Raw genomic sequence first — 22,966 nt, 5'->3', positions numbered from 1 at the left:
TATCATACATAAATCAAAAAAAAAAAAAAAAAATTAGAAAATTTAATATATAAATAGACATTATGAAAATGACATCACATTTTGAATGTTATATCATGTCAAAAAAAAAAGAAAAGATGATTATGAATATTATAATAAACACATTTAATGAACAAACCAAATCTTCAAAGTAGCAATTACCTCATATATGTAATTTTCTATTAAAAATCCTGAAGTTGAAAATAAAATCATGTTAATTACTTTAAAAGCTGATGACACAAGTTAAGTTTTAGGGTTCATAAAATTAATGTTTTATAGAGTTCAGAGATTTTTGGTTAATGAATAAACATTTTGAATTTATTACAATTTACAATTGAATTATTTGCCTTATTGCTCATTATCTAAATGAACAATTTAAATTATTTAACACTTTAAGAAATATTTAATGAAATCATATTGAAATAATTCCCACTAATGACTACAATAATTAACTGTTTTTTTTTTTTATTTTTTCATAAAAATAATTCATTTATATAATCACTCTGAAAAATCTGTTTTAGTCATGCTAGATCCAAACATAGAATATTAAGCAAAAATTCACTTTTCTTGATACAAATAAGACTTTTAATTGTTTTTGAAAATACAAGTTTTGTTTTGTTTTCATTTTATTTCTTCTGTAGAGACCTTAAAAATATAATATTCACAATAATCTTTTCTCGCAATTATATATAATTACTAATAACTATATTTATGTATAATTTATTTTATTAAAATAATTTGTAAATTATGAACATTTTCATTGATGTTTTGTTAATATATATTGATTTATTATAATACATATTCTGTAATTAAAAATAATAAAACATTTTAGAAGTATAATAGTTAAGATTGATAGATTAACATAATATCATTTAAAAATTAGAATTTTAAGAAAATATGTTTTTCATAAAATACAAAAAATATTCTATGTACTCATCACAGAAAAAGGTATCTGTATTTTCATAAATAATTATACATATAAGATTCGTTTAAATAATTAATCAACAAATTAAGCCTCAAAAGTTACACATATATTGAAAACTTAACAAATTAAACATAAAAACAAAAACAAAAACATAAACAATTATATAATAATTAAAGAAACAAAAATGGCACATACAATTTTAATGATTATATTATATATTTTTAGTTTCGATTTCCTTGTGATTGGTGTTTTGTTTGACTTTTTTGAATGATGTTATTTATTTCTTCAGGTAGATTACTAGGATCTGACAGTATTTCAGTTGATGTGCACAGATTTCGCAATGCATTTAAAGCAACTAAAAACATACAATTTTTGTTACAACATAATATATTATAATAAATAATAAATATATACTATTTTTTATTTTTTTGGAAATACATACTAGAATTAGCATTGAAACAATGTAAAATATGTTCTCAATTATAATTTTGTAAAAAAAATATCTTCAAATCACTAATAAAAATGTATTGACCTGCCTATATATTCTGCAGCTATTGTTGATGTTATTGAAATAAACATTTAAGATAAAAGATTCAGTTTTGCATTTATCAATGAAAAATATTAAATTTATCAAAATGTTGCCAAATACTCTATTTTTTATATAATGTATTTTCATACTGTACTAAAATATTATTAAATCATTAATACTTACTCGGCCTGAGATCACCCAATGTACAGTGTTGTTCTACCCACTGAAGAGTAGTACGGTACATTTCATCATAACTTGATGTAGACACACTAGAGTTAAATGAGTTTAATAGTGGTTCTGCAATTAAACTCAGCTGAATAATATGAATTTAAAGAATTAAAATACAAATTTGGTGAACTTTTCAACAAAATAACACAGAAGTGTATGAAGTATGATTATAAGGTAGTTAATAATTTGTGTTTTGGGTTAAAATATATAGTTATTTATACTATTTATATAAGTTAATGAATTAAAATAAATTCAAATGTATAAATAAGAATATTTTTAACGCTCATCATAATTTATAGTAAACAACTATTATTTTAGTTTATGTAAAATATTTTTGTTATTTTAAGTTTTTAAATATCTTTTTTTAATATTAATTTCTATGCTTTGATGTAAATTTTATTATTTAGTGAAAGACATAGGCTAGAACTTACATTAACCTAAACTAATACTATGTCAAGGATACAATATAAAATTTCCAATTTTCTTGAGTTCGTTTCTTAACATATTCATCGAACATTTCTTTCATTTTTGTTGTTCGTTGTCTAGAAAATGGGGCTCCTGTAGCAGGTAACATTGCTTGACAATTACTGTAAAATTAAATTAAAATTAAAAAGTTATCATAGTCAATAAGAAAAAAATAAATATATTTACAAACCTAATAGCTAAATTAAGAGACTCAACTTGTTGTTGCAAATTTTGCCTCTCTTCGTATAGCCGTGCACGTTCTGACCTTAGCTGAAGTATATAATCAGCTCCTTTTTGTAACATTGCAGCTTTACTCATTTTTGTGTTTGGGTTTTGGTTGATTTGTGGAATTAACATGTTCAACATATCAAATCCATTCTTGATGTTGCACCTTCGCTTTTGTTCTGCATTTATATGACAAACTCGCCTATGTTCCTGCACATATTTTAATCTAGGCCTTAAGCTCATGAGCAGTTCACACTAATATTTATTTAAATGACTAAAAACATGTTTATGATTTAAAACAAATCAGTGTGTTATATTACCTTATATGGAGTTCTCGATGGACCAGCAATCATGACATGTGTTGGCATTGGCATCGAGCCGTTCCTTTGTGACATATTTACAGATTCACTTGATTGATTTGGTGAATGATTTTTTTGACAGAGATCTGTACTACATGACATAGGTGATGTTGTTACAGATTGAGGAATTGGAGTATTTAAGGATTGACTATAGTTATTTGTAGGCGATGGTTGATTGCTCGTAGGTGATGGTTTGTCTATAACAGAATGGTTGACATACTCTTGAGGTTGAGGAAGTCTATAAGTTGAGTAACTTTGGGTGTTTCCATGAGGTATATCAAATCTAGGTTGAATTTGTGGAAGTTGATGTATACCACCAGGTGTTCCAACTGCATCAATAAGTCCACGAGTATTAGGTGTTAAATTATACACATTACAGTCACTAAGAATATTTAAAAAAAATGTATTTATTAATATAGATAAATTATAGTTAATTTATACTTTGGATACGATACCTTTGATTCATAAACACAGGACTTGGTTTTCGATAAACAAGATGATCAGTGTATGAAGTTAAGACGTGATCTGGCGTTCTTGCTCTTCTTTGTATTAATTGATATGGTATCTGTGGAATTTGTGAATTCTGTGGTACTTGCTGGTATGTTTGATAAGATCCATTTGTATTTCGAAACTTGGTCATGTTAGTAGAAACTACAGTTGGACTTGGTGTTGAAAACATATTATCTAGTAAAAATGTTATTTTAATATAAAATAATAATAGAAAATAAAATAGTATTTAAGTGAAAATTTACTTGATGAAAGAAGTTGAGCAAGCAGAACACTTTGGTTGTTATCATTTGAAGAATTTATACTCGATTGCATAACTTTTTGCTTTGGCTGAGCTTGTCTACCACGTGACCTCTGTCTAATCTATAAAGGCATAATAAATTATAAATGTCTAATCCTGGGTTACAAATTAATTATTACTTTTGGTGTAACAAAGTGATCTTGTGAGTTTCTCACAGTTGGAGGGAACTTGCTATATGTTTGTACTTGAGGAGTTCTATTTTTAAAATCATTAGTTGATGATCCATTACCATAATTCATCACAGAAGTATTAGTTGCAGATATATCTTGATGTTGATTATAACTATTGGAGTTTATTACTGGTTCGTGGCTAATATTGGGTGTATTGAATTCAAATGGATATACCGGTGGTGGAGGTGGTATTTGCATTTCATTGTGGTGAGATTGTGCAGTTCCCGTGGGAATATTATTGTATGAGATATTATTGGATTGATAACTACCATTTGAAGATTGGTGAAATATTGTTGGAAAATTAGATTGATAGTTTTCTCCCGTTGAATAATTACTAGCGTGCAATGGACACGAAGAATCGGTAGTTTCTTGTCGCATATTTGTCATTTTAAGTTGGTTCAGTTCTGAATGTAAAGATAATGAATGTTGTTGAGTTGTTTGATAACAAGTATTTACATTTCCATAAGGTTGACTGTATAAATTGTTGGAAGATTCTGTTGACATTTGACATTCTTCTGGTACCGGTGGTAACTTAGGAGGGCTAAATAGATCTGAAAATGCAGAATTTACAAAAAATTACCTAAAATATATAACATGGCCATAGGTGAAATTTTGAAATTAGTAGTCATAAAACACATATCATTTGTGGTAAATTAATTTTTATTTTATTTATAAGATTATTGAATCTATTATTAAATATTTTATTATTCTATTATGAACAGGAATGAAGTTGCTTGTTGTGTAATTCATAATCATAAGACTAACTGCAAACATAGGGGGCTTCAGCAATCCCAATTTATTTATTGAAATTTTACCTCTGAACATGATACTGTCAATATATTAAGATTTAGTTGTTTCAGCTAAACACCAGCAACTAATTAATTTCATTTTATTATACTAAAAAACAAAAATATATATGAAAATAAAGGATTCATATCTAAAATATAATTTAGGTACTTATTAGTCTGTTTTATACTATAAATATTGATGATTTTAGTGGAACTACTTGCATCAAACAAGACAAATAATTATAGTTTAATTTGTTTTCCACTCATACTCAACAGTTTAAATACTTTGTTAATCATAAGTATGTATTTAATTAGGTACATAATAATTAAGAATCTCCAAAACATATTAAAAAAATTAAATTATTTAATAATGTTTTTCATGAAATAAGTCAGTAAATGGTTCAAATTAAAAATGTAATTTACTGATAATTTTCTTGACCATTAACAAAGATTAAAATATTTTGAATATATATTTTAAGTGTGCAAATAATAACAAAAAATTATCTCTTTCGCAATAGGTCAATATCTAACATCCATATTAAAATAAGTTATTACTTGTAAATGTATTTATAATAAATGATTTACAAACATTTTAAAATAAATAATTGAAAAATGAACAATCTTTTAATTAATTTTTTAATATGCTACTTTCTTGTTCAAATTAAAAAAAATGATGTACATGCACATTGCACATATATATTTAATAATAAATGTTGAAAGATGAAGTAACTCTTAATTATGAATAAGTACTTATAAACTATAGCTTTTTTTATTTCATAATTGAACAGTTTTAGATAATTAAATAATTTTAGTAAATTTTAAATTCTGAGCAGATGAATGTATTGATTTTCTAACAATATGTTTTATTTTTAATTTTAATGTCTAATTATACACTTTTTCTTGAAGAATAAATGTTTTTATGGAAGTTTTTAGTAGCAAATTGAATTTAGTACTTTAGTGGGGCAAAGATAAAATATTCTAAGAACTTTTTAAATTAACGGTTTGTTAACATTTGTTTAAAATTTAACATATCCATTACAGTGACTAAACTCTGTTCAGTGAGAGAATATACCAATTTTGCACATTACCACTCGATATTTAAATTACTATAACAATGTGTTGCATAATGAGTGTAATAGAACCGATTTTCATTAGGTCATGCATGGGGTTTTCTTATAATAGACAGAATATAAATACATACAACACCTACTGGACAATTTTTTTTATATTAATATTTTACCTTCATCTTCCTTCTACATAAAAAAAAAAAAAAAACTTTAACTGTATAATAATTGAAAATAAGAAATACATAACATATTAGCATAAGTACTATTAACATAAATAATTTCTAATTTAAAACTTAATTTGTTGATTATTTCTTAAAATTATATAAATTTTTGAAAATGTGTTTTATTTACAATTCTTCTTCTCTTAATATACTTGTGACATAAATAAATTATTTAGACAACTGATATTTAAGAAAATAAAATGTATAAAATATTGACGCAAAAATTTACTACAATTTAATTGAGGTTTGAAATTGCTTAAGTTTTTAAAATTAAAATTTCAAATTATTCAAGATAAAAACTATAACAAATATTCAAAATTCTTTATATATCTATTATAGATAAATATTCTTATTGAAAATTATTAAGAAGTCAAAAAAGATCTTAATATTATTAATGTCTGGATAACAACCAAAATCAATAATAACAGATGTTTTTAATGTTTTTTTTTTTTTTTTTTTTTTTAGATTTTAACAATTTTCCAGAGAATTATTAAAAAACTCAAAAAATTATCTCTCTAAATACCATCTGCATTGAGTTCCCAATCTATAAAAGATCTTTACAAACAATATTTTTGAAGCACTTTTTCTATATAAAAAATGGTGACAAAACTAAAAAAATAAATAAAAAAAAAAAACATTAAATAATGAAACCAAATACTCAAAATATTTAAAAATTAGGTTTTTTCATAGAAAGATGATTAATAAAATATAATTGATTAATTTTCTATTTAGTTGTTATTATATAGATAATTGACTTATGTTTTCTTTTTTAAATTAGGCAGTGAAAACATAATGTTATGTTTCACATAGGCAACAGTTTAGTTTATTAAACATAATACTTGAAAATAATATTTTTTAAATTAATATTATTTTACTCTTGTTTTAAATTATTATTCAGTAATTGTATGTATTGACTCAGTATTACTAGTCTAATGAATAACATAGTAAATTGTAGTGTTGTATTATTTAACAGAGTGGACCTTAGAGTGTGATATATTCAAATTTAACAGTAAAAATATTAAATAGCTTTATCACAAAGTGTTTTTTTTTAATATTTTAATTTTATAGTAAATGTTGAGTATTTTAAAAATAAATTTACATACCCATAATAATTTCTAAATTAAGACAAAGTTGAAACATAAAAAAAAACTTATATGGGGTCTTGGATAATGATTTTACCTTAAAATGTGTTGATAGATCAATCAAAAAAGCAAAGTGAAAATACAGCAATATTTGTATATTATTATTATTATTATCCTATATAAGGATCAGATTTTTCTAATAAAAAAGATGACATTTCTAAAAATTATTTTTTAATAATACAAAATCATTAAACAACTATTCACATCATATTTTATAGGTTATTTTAAAAAGTATTTAATAAGCATACATAATCCTAATTAAATGACAAGTTAACTATTCTTCATGTTAACATTTTTTTTTTTTTAGAAATCAAATACATTATGTTTAGTATATTAATAATTATGCTTGTAAAATTAATAACTTGAATCTTTAGTATTAAAGTACTTTCTATGTTAATTATTATTTTTGTAATATTTTACAATTTTTATTTATTTTGGGTTCCACAAGTCCTAAGAATAGCCTGTGTCCATGCACACATTTGAACAGACTTTAAATATAAATGTTGATATTGATTAAGTATTTTTATGATGTTCATTAATAAAAACTAAATTATGAATTACTTATCATTTTGATAGACCATTGAAAAACAATTTCCAACAAGAAAAATAAAGATTTATTATATACTAATATACTAATGTAATAATAATATTGTATTATTGTGGTATTCTACTTGTTGAATTGACCTATTATCAAATTTAAAGATCAGAATTTTGTATAGTCTCTAAAGGATTAATGTATTTTAATAAGACTCACATGGATAACATTCTGAAATTTAAATTTGATAAAAATCAATGTCAATTTACTTTAACATTAAATATAAAAGAGTAAGATAGATATTTTTGAATCTGAATGTAAAATTGACCATGTTATTGGTTAGGAAGTCTACATATACGACGTCTCTTATATATGAAAAATGTCAGTTACTTATAATGATATTTTTTTTATTATTTAATTGTAGAGCTATTATACTTTATATTAGTAGCTTAAAAAAAAATATGAAATAAATTATGATGAAATAATCATTTTTATTTAGTAATAAAAAGTTTGATACTAGTTGGCAGTTAGTGTAAGAAAATAAGAAATAAAATTGTTTTCATCTTTTTTATTTAATATGATAAATTAATAGGTAAGTAACTAAATCGACTAGAAGATTGTTAGAAATCATTATAAAATGTATTACCTGTAAGTTAACAATGATGTTGTTAAAAAATAATTTATGTATAATAAACAATTAAAATAATTAATATTAAATTGCTATAGGTATATTTGAACGTTATTTTCATCTGATACAATGTAATAGTAATAGAATAGTTAAAATAAGCCCAAAGGTCTTGAAAACGAAAACGTGTGAACACAATACATAAATTACATTTGTATCATGTATGTATTATATTATCTATTATTATATCATAATAAAAACAGTATTATAGGTACCTTGTAAAGGTTCTATGGTATCCATAAATTCATCTAAATTTGGCTGCAGCTGTCCTAAACTCGGTTGTATTAAATCGGCAATATTAGTTGTAGATGATTTATCTAAACACAGAAAAGAAAAAATTAATTAATCACATCAAGTAAATTTGAACGTACACGAAAAGACAACTATAATCGTCTTGTTTATAATTAAATTGTTTTACTCCCACCACCGGTCATTCGACGGTTAAAAAAAAGATTATAAACTTACGTTAAAAAATTGTGTTACAATTTATTATATTTCAGCGCGAATGTCACACCTCCAACTTTTCACAATGATATTATTTAAATATAAATACGTAGGTATTATACATTAATGTAAGTGCATACTGCATATAAGGGGCATTATGTATGAATGTATAATATAAAGACACGAACGCGCGTGTAACTAATAAGTAGCTAGATGCAAGTAATTAAACAATAATAAATATTATTTTTACATCGAAGAGTTCTGGGCGTGTGTAAATATAATAATATCAAACGTTCGATTTCAATACTGGCATTACTGGTTGGTGATAACGGATTTACTGCCACCGAGTTAGAACTCTTTAAAAATACCACATTTTAAAGACTTTAATCTTATCACAACAAGACCGTATTATAATTTATAATAATAATAATAATTTCGATAAAGCCGCGAGTCTAGTATTTTAAGATATTATTTTTCTTCCTCGAAACACACACACAACCGTCATTACAATAAAATGTATAATATTATGTTATTCCGTAGACGCGTGCAGCACGTTATATTAAAAATCATAATACATAGAATATTAAAGTTCGCCAGTACACTTTATTAGTCCACAAAAATAATCAATCATTTCATTTCGTTTTATTTAAAAAAAAAAAAAAATAATAATAATTGACTGCTGAAGTAAAACATAGCTTAGACTACAGTATTGTTTGGTAACACTAATTTCAGCATCAGATCAACCCCAAAAAATTTCTCTAAAATAATAGTTTTGTTGTTTCAAACGGAGACAGTAACTTCATTACCACTGATTATTTTTCATAAAAATTTGTTGTACCTATTTTATTCGCTATTTGTTTCTGGGTTCGATCGGTCCAAAATTAAAAACGGGCACTAAGGAGTATTTATACGAATCGAACACGCGGGCTGAATTCAGCGCACTGTGTAATTTAATATATTAATAATAGGAGTGCATAGTACTATATACGAGTACGAGAACGCATAAAAGACACGTGTTGGCGCAACGAAATATTTAATGTAAATATTTCGATATATTATATACACACTATAGCAATAATAATATACATACGTACGTTTTGTATACATAAAACTTGACGTTGGCATATTGGACTATAACCTACGAGCTGATTAGAAAAATCTCGAATGTTGAGAAATAGCGCAACTAGGAGGTTTACAAGTGTTATTAAAAATGATGTATACGGAACAGTATCAATTTGTTCGGTTATATTATGGCGATGGCAGCAGGATGATGGCATAAAACGATGGTATTAAGCACAACGGGAGGGCGGATAGAGGAGCGGAGGTTCTTGTAATCTAATCAACGAATATGTTTTTCGAACGATAAACACTTTAATTGGTTTTTCAAGTAGTATTTGGGACATACTGGTAAGCCGATAAGAACAATTAAATAAGTAAATAATATCTAATTATAAATTATTAATGTAATTTAGACAGTGATTCTTAGTAGTCAGTAAATTTAATGTATTAATGCCAAATCTTGTATAATATAGTCTAATACAGTATATTACACAAAATAATATAAATCAAGTAAAAAAACAAAAACATTGTATAATGACCATATTAAAATACATTATAGTGAACGGGTGTTATGAAATCTCGAATTACAGAAAAGAAAATTTCTCAATAACATTTGCCGATTTATTGACATAATTATTTTTCTCCAAATCAAATACATAGAATTTTTTTTTTAATTGTATAAAAAAACTGAGGTTTTTCATACTCTGACTTTAAATTAAAATAAATATTCGATAACAAATTAGTATTTTTTGGTCAACCAAAATTGGAAAAAAAAATAAATATTTTTATAGTATCAATTTACACTGTTATAATATAAAGTATAGACAAGTTATTTTTTTCTTATTAACTTAAAAACAGAAAATAATAAACTGATTTCCCGATTGAAGTGTGATACTACTTAAACATAATGCATACGTCATACAATAATACATTGTAAAATTTAATACACATATAACAATCATCAGACGACAAACATTTTCAATGAACAAATACAATCTTCCACTTAGGTAATCAATAATAATGGTATTTATAATAAAGATCTCATTTTATCGCTTTAGAAAAATAATTCATTCTCAATCTCACCGCAAAGAAAAAACAATTTCAATGCGACATCATTCAATAATACCCATAGGCGTAATTAGTCTTCTAAGTTAGGGGGGATGGATTCCTAAAAATGTTTTATAGCAACTTTTTTTTAATTAAATTATCATTTGTTTCTATTGATGTTCACAACTGACTTGAATGGTTATTTGTTTATATGAAACACTATATTTTTTTATATTGTAAACAAAAATTAAGTTAATACTAACTTGTTCATAAGCACATAGATTTCCCCAAAAATTCTGGATGGTGGGCTGAAGACCACCAAAGCCCCTTTCTAGTTACGCCTATGATAATACCCTATCTCAAATAGAAAAACACGACAATCGTGCGCATCTCCGCATGACACCTTGTGTTAGCGGAATCAGTCTCGAATCTCGATTGCTGGATTCGCAAAACAACCGATTTTCGATAGGTTGAGACGTGTTTTCTCATTGGAAAAAGTATAGACCTAAAGTAAGAATGCTAAAATCTTTGGGCATAATTGCATAAACACAATCCATTTCTAAATATAATACAAACATTTAAATTAAATCTAATATCTGTCAAGATTCAAATATCAATTGTCATACTGTTCATACAATACAAATATAAGATATACCATACATTTATTAGGGATATAACATTCATTTCAATTTACTTATGCTATTTAAGGAGTACAAATACAAAATATGTGAGACGGTACCAAACCTCCTTCATAGCTTTCATAAACCATAATAAACAATTACGAATCGATGACAATTTAAAATTTCAACAATAGTTTATATTCTGTTTATACTATTACAAGTATTCTAAAGAACCTATATATAATTACTTATAAGTTATAACTTGAAAAATGTTGGCTATGAACTATGATTAAATTCTCTTTATAATTCATCAATTATAATTACAACTATAGGAAGTAAAGTACCATTACTAAGTAATACCAATAATACCATTTATTTAACTTCAAATTTCAAATTTTAAAATAATGAAATATATTATATAATACTTATTAAGTATTATTAATAAACATTTATTTGATAAATTTATTAAAAATACTAGTAATACTACTACTACTAATAAAAATTGGTATCCACTTTTCGTGAACAAGTTGGTTTAATTATAAGATATTGATATACCTATATTATATATAATTATTGTGACGATTTTAATTTAGTTACATTATATTATAATAATTAGTAATTACTATTTGCAAATGTATTAATAATATTATCATAATACTATAATAGCTGCAGATGTTAAATGACGAATACTAATAATACTTAAGGAAAATTATAATAGTTACAATAATATTAAATGTATCCAAGTTTAAAACTTGAATCACTTCATAATAATCAACATAGAGACATATTATTATAAATATCATTCTATAGCTATAAATTGTAATGGTCTTCTTTGAATAAAGCAATAGGAAGGCATAGATTCATCAATTATGTAAATTTATTATAAGTTATAATATTAATAGTTATTGTGTATGTAGTATGTACCTACTACTCTCTGTAAGTATTAATCAGTAATTTTTCTACCGTTTTACAGTAATATTTTATTTATTTAATCTATGTGAGTTTTTTACAATTTACTAATAATAATATAGTACCTAATAACAGATTTTTTTTTTACTTCTCACTAAGTAAAATGCACTAAGTATACTATAACAAGTAATGATTATATTATTATTATTATTATTATTATTATGTATATTAGTTATTATTAATTTAAAATCTTTTTATCACATAAGAATTTTGTATACCTAGTTTATCTTCTACATATTTTATATATTTAAATATTTTAAATTACAGATATTAAACTTCATAATGCGAAGAGAGGCGACTCTTGGGTTGTAGAAACAGAATCCCAATGGGAGTCAAGTTAACATAGTCCAATACAGGAGTCTTGGTCTTCTAGGGATTAGGGAGTGAAGCAAATTGGACAGAGCCATCTAATTATTATTATAACACTGTATCATATTTTGATTTTAATTACTTATTATTACCATTTTATTAACATACATTTAGAGTCTAATATAATTTTTTTCAGATTGACATGGTTTATTAATAAAGTTTGGAAAGTTTTGTTTCAATATAGGCAAGTGTGACACTATAATTATTACGTAAAAAATAATAATACGGAATAATATTTTGAGTTTTTAAAATGTTTTAAATTTATAATGAAATTATAATAGTATGGTTTCAATTACAAAATATACATGTATATTGAAATCTAAATAATTTTTTAGATTTCTAACCAGAACAGTGAATTGCTTTACTATTAGTACATTTCACATAATCATTTTTATAATTGATATAGCAGTTTTTACAAATTATTTTTAACTTGAGTTTTTTAACTATTTTTGATAATGTCCATAAAGTTGATAAGTTTTTGTCTAAATTTATATTTAAGTTTTGGTTAAGTTATTGTAAGTAATATCTAAATATTTATATGCACAAAAACATAATTCTTAAATACTGCTGGCTGATTAACCATAACTATGGCTAACTTATTGGAACGTTTAATTTTAATGTGTCAAAATAATCAGTCAGCTATATTTACAAATTTAGATTTTTTACTTACTAAATAATGACTAAATATTAACTTGTGTTTCCAATATAAAGGTAAACATTACAGTCATCTTTTGATGTCCGCAATTAATAATTGTATAAATTGAAATATTGAACATGAAAATTTACAGGAGAGGAATTTTTACACTAGTTTTGTGATAGTCCTATACCAGTGGTTTTCAACCGGTGTGTCACGAGCGCCTTTGAAGTGTGCCGCGATAAATCTATTAATGGAGTTAACTTTGTATATATAATATATATGTATTATATATAAAAATATATGCTTCACGTATTATATGAATTGGTGTGCTGCAAAAATTTTGTAAAAGAAGAAGTGTGCTACATTGATAAAAAGATTGAAAACCACTGGTCTTATATAGTAGTGTGTAAATAGTTTTAAGATCTGGAAAATTACCATTTGAATACTTATATACCCAAAGCTTTTAATCTAAATTTTTTTTTTACTTATAGTATAAATATTGTTATTAAAAAATTTAAAAAATTTAATCATATCTAACTTAACACCAGTACCCACCCATACACCTATATTGATCTTGAGGCAATTGCTTTAAAAAAAGTTTACTTCGGTACAGCACTGGGCTCACACATAAAATATTTAAAGCTTGTGAAAAATGCCAAAATGTGAAATAAATGACTACATAATATAAAAAGATCTCTCATTTATACCTATTTGAGTAAGCTTATGTTGAGTTAAAAAAAGCAAGAAAAATGACAAAATTTAGGCATTTTATTTAAATGATATAAAAGGGCTCTGACCAGTAAAATATCTTAATTTTATTATTTTTCAATAAAATAGAATTAAATTTTTTGTTAAAAAAGACAAACATTACTATGTTTTGTTACCATAAAAATCAAAAACTTTAAATGTTTGAAAAAATAAAAAAAGGAAAGATTTATTTTGATTATATGATATATCATAAAAATTTATAAAAATAAACATTGAAAATGCAAACATTTTAATAATTAGTTGAAAATAACCAATAGTCTCCTATTCAGGGTCAAATTAATATGGAACTTCTCTAGAATATAATTTAAGTAGTACACATCAAATTTAATAATTATTATTCTAGAGATCTGAATCCATTACTTTGTTATGTGTGTTAAATATTTAATTTGGATACATTTCTATTTTATACATTAAATATTAATTAATATATTGTACACTAAAAAATAAGAGGAATTGGCAAAAATTATATTTTAAATTAACTTATCAACTTCAAATAAATTAAAGTATATTCTGTATAAATCATAAACACTATCATACTAATTTATCTTATAAATATATAAATTGATATTAAAAATAATAATTGAATATACAATTATTATCACAATACATTTTTTATTTGATTATAGTGAGTACTACTATGATATAAAAGTTTAATATTTGATTCATAGCATCACCTTTGCCCTTTTTTAGAGGCACAAAGGTTCTGAGACATAAACAAAAATAAAAATATCACCAATGTCAAAGATTAAATTTTAATTAGCATAGTATGATTTGATATTTTAAATAACAAATGGTTATTTTTGAATGTATAATTTAATTTACTATTTATTATATTGACAACTATAAACTTGGGGATAAAAAATGTCATTATCTTTGAAGAATTATACTAGTTTAAAAGGAAAAAGTAATATTATGTTATAATTAAGGCCTACTGTGTTTGAAAAACATAAATATTTTTTAAGTATCATACAGAAATAATAGTTATTTTTTTTAAAACATATTTTTATCAAGAATCGTGCATGGAAAATAATGGTTTATTAAACAAATAAAATATAAATTAATATATTTGCTAGATCAGTCAATCGACACTTATATAATTTAATACATAAATCCTCAATAATATAACTCTTATCTAATAAGTAATAACTATAGCTATGGCTTATCCTAACAGCTCTTATATTTTGAAACTTATCTTTATAATAAACATTTAAAACATCACAAAATTAATAAACCATGTATATATTATAGATGACAAAACATAGCCTCATTAAATATTTAGCTGTATACAAAACATATTTAAAGATTATGAGACTTAAATTTTTTTTTATTTAAATGAAGTAAACAAATTTTTTTTATTGTATTATATGAGTGTATGTAAAATATATTTTAAATAATTATAAATATACTATGTTAGTTGATTATTAAATAATTACATACCTTCTCTGGCATTTGGAAATTCAAATATGCGAGAATTTGAGGTCACCGTTGAAAAAAGTGTATCACTTATAAAATTCATATAGTCATCATCAATTCTTATATCACAGTTGTTTTTTTGCCATTCTAAAAATTCATTCAACTAAAACATAATATTTTAAAAATTACATATTAAACATTTAAGTCTAATAAAAGCGATAAAAATCCATATTATGTCAAGCTTTGCTTAAAAATATATTTAATGTTTTTTATGAATCTACTAGATAATGCAGAAAATGACCTCTAATGTACATCCATGTAAAAATCTCCATTAGGAAAAAAGTCATTAACACTTTATTCTATTTTAATTTTATAATATTTAATTAAAAATTCTCTAAGTAAACGTATACTCATAAATATCTAAACAAATTGTAAAATAAACTATAAATTAAATTATTTTGGTATTTAATTTTTTCAATATAAATTAAAATGTATAATATATTTTTGTTACTTATCCTATAGTTAATGAAATTTTTTTATATTATATTTACCACATGTATTAAGTAAAATAAAATTAATACATTTACTAGTATGTTTAGTATTTTTACTTTATTGTTTCGATATAGATTTCATTATTCTTTATTTTTATTTCTACTATAAATAGGATAACATTTAGTAATACTTTTATCAATATTAACAACATGTACAGTTTATAATAAAATTATTTTATTTTAGTTATAAATGATTTGATAGAAAAATAGAAAAAAAAATGTAATCAAAAAGCTTAATTATCATTATTAAACATGATAATTAACAATGAATGTTTATAAGCATTTTTATTTTTTAATTAGGTAGCTATTATTGAAAAATTAATAAATAGATTTTTCTTAAGTGAGTATTAAATTAAACTAAACTACTTAAAAGAAGTAATATTTAGTAAAAAATAAATAATTTTTTAGGACAAAAAATGTAAAGTAATAATGTATGAATATTATTTTGATATATGATTGTAGGTCACCTCATAAATATTGATTAATTAAAGAAATGTTTTAAATTAAAATCTTATTAAACAAAAAAATATATTTTAAATTTATACTAATGAACACATTAATTTGAATAATAGATTTTCAAATGTATATATAGTTAATACTTGATAATGATTAAATTGTTATAATAATTTAATAATTACTAATTTTTGTCTTTCTTTGAATCCATTTTGTAGTAAACTTCGATAAAATAGCCTCCATTTCTTATATTCTGCAGTTACTGCATTAAATTTTCTTTTCCAATATTTTCCTTCCAAAACAACAGCCTGAAAATAAAACCAAAGTAATGTATTTTTTAAATTGAAACAAAGCAATACTATTATTTATTCTATATACCTCTGGTTGCTTATGAATGTCCACAATTTCCACAGGTGATGCAAACTGACAGATTAAGTAATTACTTTTCTTAATAACTATTAATAAAAAAATAAAATAAATAAAATGATTATCATTCTACTTTATTAAAATCAATTAGAAAAATCTATCAATGAATATTAGAAAAGATAACCGTAGTCTATGCTAATTATTTTACCACAAATGGATGAAAAAAGGATACTGTCAAACACCCTATTTGTAAAATAAAAATAAAACATTTTTTGTTTCATATAACTATTTAAAAAATAATTGTTTAATTATAAAAGAGTTTATTTAGTAAAAAGTAAGAAACCAAATTAATTTTTAATCTACTCATATTTAAGATCAATGGCATGGTGAAAGGGTTTTCATGATGGATTTTTTTGGGTGGGTGGGTAAATAAATTATAGTAATCAACAACATAATCATTACTTAATTAGTTCTAAGTTTTCTTCAATTAGTATTAATGAGTAAATTCATGTTGAGAAGAGGGTGTTATCTTTGTGAAAGAGGTGAATCTGATAGTTACATTATCAATAGGTTCAAAAGTTGATGACTTTTTCATTTTTTTGTTTTGAAAATATCCTACTTTTCTTTCTAACTAAAAACGTGTTTTAATAATAACATACAAATTGAAGTAACTTAATCTTTTTATTTTTTATTTTTAAACAAACATGTATTTACAATCTGTAATATAACAAAACAATTAGAAAATTTGATATTATTTTTTTTTTGTACAAAGTTTGGACATTTGGCAAAGGGGCCATCGACACTACTTCAAACTTTTTATTTATTTATTTATTTAGCAAAGTAGATCACGAGGCCAATTGCGTTTTAATCGACAAGGATGATTTCCAGGGAGAGACTTAGAGGAGAAGTTGGAAATTAGGGGGTTTAAATTATTATTAGCATTGATTAACGTAATTTTTTATAAAATGCTTTAACTATTTTTCATGAATCATGAGAAAAAAAAACATGAGTTTATAAGACACAGTATACATATAATGACTATGTAGAACTATAGATAAAATGTTTTGCAATTTTAAATTTTATTCATATGGGTATTTAGTGGTATTTTTATGAAATTTAAAATTAGGTGCAAAAATCAAATAAAGTATTTTAAAGTTTCATCAAGATAATTTTTCTATGTATAATCTTAATTTTTACATATTTTGCATTTTTATGTTATAAATGAATTTTAGGTCATTATAGTGTAACTTTAAAACTAGTTTAAAGCAGCTATATATAAATTAATTCATCATAATTTATAAATATAAATTATAATAAACAGTTTTTTATTAGTTAGGTTCATTTAAATATTTAAATATTTAAATTTGTATAATTGTTATTAGTTAATATTTTATACTAAAACAAGTTTTGTAAACGTGTTTTTAAAATCAATTAATATAAGAATATAAAAGTGCATAGATTGAGCAGTTTTATTGTTGAACATTAATAGCTAAATTGTATAGAAATGTACCTTTTAAAACTAGTTATTAAACAATATTACTCAATGATACAACAAACTCGATTCATCCAGTATCATATGAAAGTTTTATTTTTGTAACTTAAACATGTTTTATTAATTTGTTTTAAATTAAGTATTGTATTTTACATCAAATAGATTATAATACAAATTCCATTTATAGTACTTATTAATTCTTATCTGAAATTAAAAACATATTTTACTTTTACTATGAGCAAAAGTAAATATTTGTATTACTTTAAGACATTTTAATTGATTTACATTAAAATCAGATTATTTAATATGTGTTAAATGAAATGTAAGGCTACTATAATATAATAATATTTAGTGTTGAGTTTTACTATTTTGTATTTACTAAGGATTTAACATAATAAAGAGTTTGTCTAAGACTACAATGTCAAATGTTAAGACCTTTATAATCAGACATTGAAAACAAGATAAAAAAATGTTTAACCGTCATTTAAATGATAAAAATTGTGATAAGTCTCTACAAAAACATGTAATCTCAAAAATAACTCACATTGCATATGCCAACATCTCCATATTAAGTTGTTTAAACGAATTTTGTCTTTCCACCTTAAGCGAACTCCTTTGAAACGATTCCATTTAGGGGAAGTTAGTTTGTGTCTAAAATATAAAAATCAAAATTGAAATGCTTTCAGTATATTAATTACCCAATTAAAAATTAATTACTTTTAATTAATTTATCAATTAAGTGCATTATTAGTTAATAGCTAAAATATTTAGTACATCAATTAGCAATTTTACCAGTTTTATTTTAAATATTAAAAATATATTACAAAAATTTTAAGCTTATAGATAAATTATTTCTCAAATTAAATGATAGTTTTTTTAAAAATTAGAAGAATACTTTAATCATTAAAAATAATGTACCAAATAAATTTATTATACTTATTTTTAATTATAATTAAGTTTAGTTAAATGAGATTAAATTTAATTGATTTTTATTGATTTTAGTGTGTTTTTTGACTGCTGTAAAAACAAAATTATATAACTTAATTAATTTATAATCAATAAAAATGATTAAAGTAAAAGCACTTTGATATAATAAATAGCATTTTTTTTTACTTATAAAATTAGAGTAGATGAGTATAAATTGTTTTCCAAAATAAAAAAAAAATAATAACTGTTGTGCATTAACTAAATAATTTAGATAATTATTTATAAAAAAATATATTGGCAAAATAAAAAGAACCCTTTATATGGTATGGGGATGTATATCCCACCTAAAAAAATAAAATTGTGGATAAGAAAAACAATAAACTTTATCATATAAGTAGGGTCATACTCAAACCTTCAGTTTTCTTAGGTCATTAATCTGGGACTCACCACCAACCCTTAAGTCTATTTTTAAGGAGCCCATGCTAACAAAAAAATTACTTTGATGGGTTTTGGTTGTAGCCTAAATAATGAGCTCTAACTACTTTTTAGAACTTATTCATTTATTAATATTGTATCTGTATTTCAACATAAATAAATAAATTAATAGTGTTTGTGTACAATTTTTCTTTTAAAAATCAGGCTTATTCCTAATGAATATAATGGGACTTGAAAGGCTTAATTTGCTGATGTTCATTTAAGTCAAGTATGGCCCTACAGGTAATAATATTGTTTTGAACCTCCACCATAAGATTTTTTATGTTTTAATTTTGAAGCAAGTTATGAAAATTTTAAAATAAAACAGTTAACTTCAAAATTAAAATATAAAAAACCCAACATTGGCCGTAGATAATATTTTTACTGTTACATTTAATAATAAGTCAATTCATTTTAATATTAAAATTAACAGTAAAATAAACTATTCTGAATATAAAGTTTGTTATATATTTAATGACACATAAGGATATGTCCTTTTAATAATAATGATTACCCATGTGATATCCAAAATTAGAATATTTGAACACTATATAATTCAATGGCTGTAATGTCATTAATTATAAATTATGTTAAATAGATATCTACTCATTATTAATTGAAATTAGGTATACCTAAATAATTATTAAAAAAATATAAGGTTGACAATTAGTTTATGTACATTACGTATACATATGTCAACAAGGCTTGTTTAAGCCCAGAGCAAAGGCCTAATTCACCTTTCACAAAGTATGGCGTTACATGATAAAACAAAATAAAAATTAAAGGTTTTATTTAAATAATTATCAAATGAAAATAGGTAATTAGCCCTGAAAATTATTAATTTCAACACAATATAAAATAAATTACTTACTATTTTAAATACTATAATACCTTTATATTTTATTAGTGAAAAAAGTTAACTAAGTTCAATATTTAAATATATGTATATATATTATATAAAATACATAATATGATAAAATATAGTCATAATAAAAAACTATTATAAACATTTTTTATTTAAATAATGTTCTTGTATTGTAGACTTAGTATCCATTATTTAGATTGCTGAATAAAATAATCATAATAAAATATATTTATCATATTATATTAGTTTTGATCGATATATTATACTTATTATTGATATTAATTTATAATTTGTGTTTAATATTGTATTAAATTTACAAATAAAGATATTATTTTTTTAAATATTTATTATTCTTAAGGATTATGAAATACCAGTACTTGTACAAGTACAAAAGAATAATATTAATGTTTGCTCGGCTATTATCTATTTATTATGAGCTAATTCACGAGTATATTGATGTAAAGTTTACCTGTAAGCAACGGACATACACTGGAACAGATTATTTAACGAAGTTTTTGAATTGTTGATGTCAGCCCGCGTCAGTAATTCTTCGGACACGGGCACGGCCACTTGATACTCATCGTCCTGGGCTTCGGCCTCAAAATTAGAAACCATAAAATGTCCGGAATGTATGGTCTCCTTGGCGGCGGCAGTCGTTTGTGACAACATAATTACGAATGTAAATCGTAATTTTATTTATTATTCAAAACCATGTTGGTCATTTCAGCGCAACTCGTTTTTAGATATATATAAAAAAAAAAAAAAAAATAATACCGTATCGACGGCAGCTGCGACGTTATTAGACTTATTATATTGCTGCGCGTCGTTAACATCAACAGTCAACACACATAACATTCTACTACAGAATAACTGATAAACTGACTAATTACTGGGCATCTGGGCTGGTAGGTTCATGCCCGACGATTAAACGTGTTTGAACTCATTACGCACGTTCGCCGTACAGCAAAAACGTTTCTCAAAAACATTACATATTATTATGATTATTTTACATTATCCAAATGGCCAATAGAGGCAATAAAACGAATAAAAACAATTGCTGTAGTACGTACGTACATATCGTTTTGTGATATCCGCCGCCACAGCGGACAGCATATTTTCGTAGATAACAGGCACACATGCGCGTTTTTGATTACGGTAAATATAAAACACCTGTTGCACTACTCACTAATCAGTCCAAGAATACATACACGCGTGATGTACTGATGTCGATACTACTACTTACCTATTATGTCATTGAACCGTTTGAGTTCTCAAGTGTAAAACTTGAAACTTTTCTTCGATCACTATTCAATATATACAGCTAGTAATAACCTATTTATTATATACTATTGCCAAGAATACTCAACAGCCATTGTATTTATGTATAATGCATTTACTTATATTGACTATTGTACGTTTGTGCACGAAAACATTATGTAAACATTAAAAATTCAAATAAAGTTTAAAAAAAATAAATATATTTTTATTATTTTTTGTTTTTATTTAACCTATGCTGCACTATACTTTTACTATATCATAAAACTGTATATATTATGTCACATATCCTACATCATAATTTAGCTATTCACAAGGTCGCACAGTGTCACAGTGACATTTTAAAACAATAAGTTTCGAGGGGTATTTTTAGATTTTTACTTTGCTATTATTTCACCTATTAGATGTTGGAAATTATGACTATACCTGCGTTTGCCAACTATAATCTTCAACTAATTTAATGGGTATAATTAATGTTCCTATAATTTTATTCTATGTGTAATTTTATATTTATAAGTTTTGTTAAAGTATTAAACATTTATTATTATTTTTCTTAAGCCGGTACAATACAAAAATACAAATAATATAAAAATTGAAAAATTCGGTTTGTTGTATAATAAGTGTCGAGTGTAGCGTCTTCCACAAGTATAATAAGTCATCGTAACGGATCTGTTAAATTGAATAACAAATCATAGTTTACTAAAAACGACTATGAGTAAAAATCAGTTTGTCATTCTATATTTTGTGATATATTTATTTGGTATTTTAAAGTAATTAATTTTATTATTAGTAATAGGTTTATAGTACGATTAGACTGTATTATTTCTTTCCGAAAACATTGCATTTGAAAAGGTCATTGTGTGACTTGTGTATTAAATATAATATACGTTTAAAGTTTCAAAATTGAAAATTTTATAAATTTTTAACTACAAAATAATTTTGTAAATTTTGACGTATTTTGAGACACTATTTACTTCACACTGAAAAAAATTATATACATGTATTTTTGATACTTTTATTTTGTTATAAGAATGATTTATCACGAATTTGCATTCAATTTCAAGCTATTTGA

At 23.6% G+C, this 22,966-nt stretch overlaps 1 protein-coding gene across 1 annotated transcript; it reads right to left on the bottom strand.

Moving 5' to 3' along the window:
• Positions 1-950: 950 nt before the first annotated feature.
• Positions 951-21,693, bottom strand: LOC112602571 (MLX-interacting protein). The gene is made up of 14 exons (XM_025350720.1): positions 21,089-21,693; positions 18,898-19,004; positions 16,874-16,950; positions 16,681-16,803; positions 15,516-15,654; positions 8,381-8,482; positions 3,677-4,278; positions 3,502-3,619; positions 3,205-3,433; positions 2,711-3,131; positions 2,356-2,600; positions 2,164-2,287; positions 1,656-1,785; positions 951-1,298 (listed from the first exon to the last, which is right to left on the bottom strand). Exons 1-14 carry the CDS (start codon positions 21,286-21,288, stop codon positions 1,165-1,167), a joined length of 2,751 nt encoding a protein of 916 aa, XP_025206505.1. The 5' UTR covers positions 21,289-21,693; the 3' UTR covers positions 951-1,164.
• Positions 21,694-22,966: the final 1,273 nt, after the last annotated feature.

Source organism: Melanaphis sacchari, unplaced genomic scaffold (genome assembly GCF_002803265.2).
Source record: "Melanaphis sacchari strain LSU unplaced genomic scaffold, SCAv2.0 Contig8_pilon_pilon, whole genome shotgun sequence".
NCBI lineage: Eukaryota > Metazoa > Arthropoda > Insecta > Hemiptera > Aphididae > Melanaphis > Melanaphis sacchari.
This window is presented reverse-complemented; position numbering and strand designations above follow the sequence as displayed.

Coding starts and splice junctions, on each gene's coding strand:
- LOC112602571 (XM_025350720.1), bottom strand. CDS start 21,288: ATGTTGTCACAAACGACTGCCGCCGCCAAGGAGACCATACATTCCGGA. Junction 16,804..16,873: donor ACATTCATAAGCAACCAGAG/GTATATAGAATA, acceptor TTTTATTTTCAG/GCTGTTGTTTTGGAAGGAAA. Junction 4,279..8,380: donor TACCATAGAACCTTTACAAG/GTACCTATAATA, acceptor CTGCATTTTCAG/ATCTATTTAGCCCTCCTAAG.